This window comes from Formica exsecta, unplaced genomic scaffold (assembly GCF_003651465.1).
Source record: "Formica exsecta isolate Colony F162 unplaced genomic scaffold, ASM365146v1 scaffold451, whole genome shotgun sequence".
Classification (NCBI taxonomy): Eukaryota; Metazoa; Arthropoda; class Insecta; order Hymenoptera; family Formicidae; genus Formica; species Formica exsecta.
In genome coordinates this window covers 543,313-548,785 of record NW_021851748.1, presented here as the reverse complement: position 1 = coordinate 548,785, position 5,473 = coordinate 543,313, and the positions used below count along the sequence as shown (strand labels likewise).

Below are 5,473 nucleotides of genomic sequence, written 5' to 3'. Positions count from 1 at the left end.
TATTGCCCCAGCGCATTAAAGGGTGTGACGATCCCGGCGTAATATCCCCCTTCCCCGTTCAGAGGCACTTTACGGAGAGCTTACGGGTATTTAGTTACAAAACCACGGGAGAACAGTCTCTCGCGCCAGTCGGTCGTTAGTCGTTAATAAAAAGCAGATTTGCGACAAGACTGACGAAGAAGAAAGAGCGGAAGACTCAAGTGATGACTACCCGCCCTACTCGAGACCGCTATCGTCGCGTCGAGACTGAAAGCGACGTACGTGCCGTCGTGCGAAAGAAACAGATAAGCACGCACGACGACGTAGCACTCTCTCGAGCGACGACGATTAAGGCTGGAACATTTAACGAGCCGAGTTTACTCGAATCACCTGAGAGAATTTTTCGTTGCGGAGATAGAACGCGTTGTAGTCTTTTGCAAAAAAAAAAAAAAAAAAAATAAAAAGAAAAGGGTATGCGCAAACATCGGTCGTCTGTCGCAATCGTTTTCATCCATCCGATAGCGAAGTGAATAGCATCAGTCTGCTCGAGAGACGGCGACTTGATTCGAAATATTCTATGCCGAGATACGGGAACGAGCTTGGCTTAATTCGCTTACACTAATGGCGATACGCTCGGTTTAACGGACTGCTCTCGCGCAATGAATGCGATTTCGCTCGATCGGACAATCGCGCGAACGGATTCGCAAAACGGATATGACGTTCGGTAGAGCGATCGGCTTAATTAGCTACCGAGCGATGTGGCGTGACGAAAATCGCGTTTGCAGAGAGAAAGAGAGAGAGAGAGAGAGAGAAACTGGGGCCCGTATCGCTTCGACGTTTCGCACTCCCGTGAGCTCCAAAGGGGTGCTTATCTTTTGTGCCGGCAAAGGTTCGCACGATCGAACGAAATCACGTCGACGAGCACACGTCGCCTCGCGAGACTTTGATTTGGGATTCCGCGAATTGTAGTGTTATCTGGAATTCCACTATCTTTTTTTTTTTTCTAAAAAGCCGATAAATCGAGATAACGTTAATAACGGAACAATTGCGAGCACCGCGTCATTATCTGCATTGTGTGAATCGTACGCGCGTATAGATAGCGGCAAAGATCTATCGTTTTCTCAAAAAAGAGAAGAAAAGGCAATTCATTTTTCATACAATAGATTTCCGCAGGTGAAAAATATCACGCTAATGCTTGACATGAGAGATATCTCATTTAATATCGAATTTTGCATCCGTTCAATGATCAACTTGTACGGTGCTCGTTTTCGAGAGTGATATTTTGTTAACGTCAGGTATATGTTTTCATGACATAAACGATAATGTAAAATATCAAAATTTTACACCTTATTTATTAATCGTTATTATTAGTTAGAAATTGTTATAATTTTAGTGAATTAAATTTAATTAAAAGAAACAACAAAAGTATCATTTTGTATCATTCATTATTATTGCAACGAAAAAACATTGAAATTATTATATTTACGCGTATCTTTAGCATTAAACTCTTAAATCGCCGATTTCAGTTTGTAATTCGTTATACGATGCACACAGGGTATGTTCTTTACCAGCTCTTGTCGATAATAATTTCTTGATAATTTTTGGCTTATCAATGTATTGATTCATTGATTTATAATTTCCATGGAGAGACTATTTTAAAATATATGTATACATTTTTAAAAGAAGCGAGCAAAGAAGAATTGCAAATGAAGATTGGATTATTCCGCAAAATTTCAAGACAATCGAATATTCAAAATTATTATATTTACACGTATCTTTAATATTAAACTCTTAATTCGCCGATTTCAGTTTGTAATTCGTTATACGATGCACACAGGATATGCTCTTTACCAATTCTTGTCGATAATAATTTCTTGATAATTTTGGCTTATCAATGTATTGATCCATTTGATTTATAATTTCCATGGAGAGACTATTTTAAAATATATATATACATTTTTAAAAGGAGCAAGCAAAGAAGAATTGCAAATGAAGATTGAATTATTCAATTTTGGCTTATCAATGTATTGATCCATTGATTTATAATTTCCATAGCCATAGAGAGATTATTTTAAAATATATGTATACATTTAAAAAAAAAACAAGCGCACGGCGGCAAGTATGCAGCTTCCATTTACAAGCGAAGAAGAATCGCGAATGAAGATTGGATTACTCCGCAAAGTTTCAAGACGATCGAATATTCGATTGTTCGCTGAGTCTAGGGAAGAAAGATATCAACGAGATGAGAGAGAAAGAGGGAGAAAGGATCTTGTCGAGGCGGCAGATCGTCGGAGCGCGATTTCATCCGCGGAGAGCTCTCCGCTGCGTGTCGTAAAATCCGGCATTCGCCGGAATGCCATTAATGCGATTATACTGTCGAAATGGGAATTCGTTAAATTCGTTAATGCCTCATTAAGGGGAACGCCCGCACGTTTTACGGCGAACGGACAACGAGCCGCCGTCAACGACACGTCCTTCGAATCCGCCGTTGATGGCTCTCCCGCTAATTCAACGCTCGCGCGCGAGAAGGATCCCTTTTCCATCATCTCCGAGACGCGTGTCTCCGTTAACAGTTTTTACAGTTTGTCTCGTCGCGAAACAACGCCCTTCGCGTTTCATACGTAGAGACGCGAAATCCATTTTGCGAGCCGGAAAATCCCGACAATCCGACAAACGCTCGACATTCATCCCTACATCGTTCGCATCGCGTTACCTATATACTCACGACGATTTTGCAATCCAACGCGCGTATCATATATACATGCACTTTATAACTAATACCCGTAATGGGGAAAGTTTCTCTTGACATATCGTAAAAAAGTGTCTGTGACCCGGAACGCTCGGGTGTGTGTTTTACGCGACGGAACAAAATTATAATGATAGAAACGTACAGTCATTCTCTCGATTTGAATTTTTTATAGTTTGAAATACAGCATACAACGCACCTTTACACAATAATGCAATAATTTAATTACGCTTAATATCGGCGATTTGATTTAATCCCAACATAATAAATTTATTGTGTAATAACTTATTAGTAATAATTTAATCGAAAAGTCGAATATGTGGGTGCACATGTAAAATTTATACCACCGGTTCGCGCAACCGCTCGCAAATTTACATAGAGAAACGTGTTAAATGCAAACATTCTCATTTTTCAATGAAATATTTGTATATAACTTAAATTTAATTTATTTTTAGATTTTGCAGTGACTCGAAACTTAAGGCGCCGTTGATTACGCGAAAATGGTCCATCGCGATAGAAACGAAAGGCTTTTGTACGTGCAATCTATTCATCGATAGCCATCGGGGGTGCCAGCAATCCGCTTCGGTCGACAGGAACAGCTACAAGGACGGATCTATACCGGATATACCGCCTATCGTGGCGATGAACGTGTAAAGCAACTAGCGAGAGCGAGGAGACACGCGATTTTTATGACACGAAAGCGTCCGGAGATAGTCTCGGAGAGTTGCCTGTCCGTCTGTCATTGACGATAGCGACAGAACCGCAACATTACCGGACGCGATAAGGGAGATTCTGCGTGTTGCACGCGTGCCGAGAAACGACGCGTGTGTATGAGTGTAAGTAAGGGATGCAGGGATGATGTGACGACTGGAAGGCGCGTCGCGAGAAGGCTGTAACTTACCCACGATGTGAATCCACAGCAGGATTTTCAGTTCCATGGATGCTCTCGTCGGTCGTCTTCGTCGACGTGTCTGACTAGGGTTGTCTGCGATCCTCGCTCGTCGTCTATCGTCGTCGCATCGAACGCGTCTCTTCGCATGTCGTCGGAGAGGCACCTCTCCGGACTTCTCTCTCTCTCTCTCTCTCTCTCTTTCTATCCGTGCAGCTCTTCAACAGCAGCAGCAGCCAGCACGACGTGGGTGATCGTAGCGTGGAAGGAGAACGATGACAAAGCCGGCAACATTTTCCCTTATATAATACGCCGGATGATTCGGGGTCGTCGGCTGTGCGTTACGTTTGCGATTACGCGAATAGTACCCGGATAGAGGTATATGCGCGATCCGCCGAGCCCGGCTTCTCTCTGGTAGTTGCACGGCTGGCTCCGCCGCCGCTGGAACCCCCCGTTGCGTTTCGCGCAGAATCAATTTCCTCGCGGAACGACGACGGCGCGGAGCCGACGACGCGCGCGTCGCGAGTGCGCGAACACAAGCGTGCGAGACCGCGCTTGCGCCCCCGCATATGTTGAGCGTGTCTTAGCATCGGATACATACGAAGGGACGCATGCACACACATATATATATATATATATATATACACACATATACACGTACAAAGCGACACGCATCCCCGATGGCGCCGCGGGGGTGAATGTGCGTACGTACGAGTAAAATCTGGTCCACCGATAGATTCCGAACAACCCCGAGCCGGCCCCCCTTCGATAGGCCAGTTCCCCTTTTCCGCTAACGCCCCGCATCATTCCCCTTTTCTCTGTCTGTGTAGATGTATGCATTTGCAGGATAAACGCGCTCCTGCTTACGTGGCGGGCGGTCTTGTAGTGCGCGATGTATTTTTTTTTGTCCTTTTTCCAGAAATGCCGCTATCGATATTCTATCAGACCGACCTCTCTATCCGTTTGTCTATTTGCAGGTCTAGCTGTTCTGTATCGGTATATTTTATTCGAGTGTCTATTTGAACCAAGAGACGCTCTGTTTCTTGTTTAGAGTGTTTGTATATTTTGTCTCTCTTCCTGAACTTTATCTCGATAAATAATTGCGATTAATTTTTCAATGATAGATAATTGTAATTAGATTATCTCTCATACATCTTGATTTAATCTAATTATTTCTTTCAAATATTTACATATTAGTGCTTTTATATATAAATTTATATTTCTATATGTCTATACCACGATATGTGTACGTATATAGAACTTCCTTATTTTAATAAAGAAATAAGAGAAAAACATTTATAAATAAAAGGAACGATCGATCTAGGATATAAAAATATTGTCTCGTCCTGCTATTTCTGGTACAGCAGTTAAAACGTAACGCTGTAACACAATGAACGCGCGACTTGTCGGCAGCATAGATATTGTTCAGTTTTTATCCGCCAGAAAAATATGCGAACATAACTTACATGAAGAGCATCATACACAGGAGGAGTACGGATATCCTCGATTATTTATCGTTGCCGCCCACCTCGATGTAATGCAAGAAAGTAGAATGAACAGAGTCTCGTACCATAGTAATACGCTTACGTGGCTTGTATAAATACATTGGCGTGAAACGTATGTTTATACACTGATTGCATGACCGATAGAAATATGTAATTTATAGCGAACTGGATAGACTCGCGATTCTAAGCAACTTTCTGAAAGAATTGTTCGATTTTTAAGGAGTCTTCCTAGTTTGACGCTCTGAGGCCATTTTTGGCGATTTTTTTTAAAGAAAAGTATAAAACATATATTAATTTTAAACTTTGCACGTTTATTAAATAACATTTCAAATATATCCTGAATTTTTTTTTAAA

At 41.9% G+C, this 5,473-nt stretch overlaps 1 protein-coding gene across 2 annotated transcripts in view; it reads right to left on the bottom strand.

Moving 5' to 3' along the window:
* Nucleotides 1-5,260, bottom strand: part of LOC115240821 — a 14,465-nt gene extending 9,205 nt beyond the window's left edge. Inside the window, exon 1 of one of the 2 annotated variants that reach the window (XM_029816202.1) lies at nt 3,627-5,260. In XM_029816202.1, coding sequence (XP_029672062.1) covers nt 3,627-3,663 — 37 coding nt within the window. In that variant the 5' untranslated portion in view covers nt 3,664-5,260. The remainder of the gene's footprint in view (nt 1-3,626) is intronic. The other variant, XM_029816203.1, reaches the window with a different exon arrangement.
* Between the last annotated feature and the right edge of the window lie 213 nt (nt 5,261-5,473).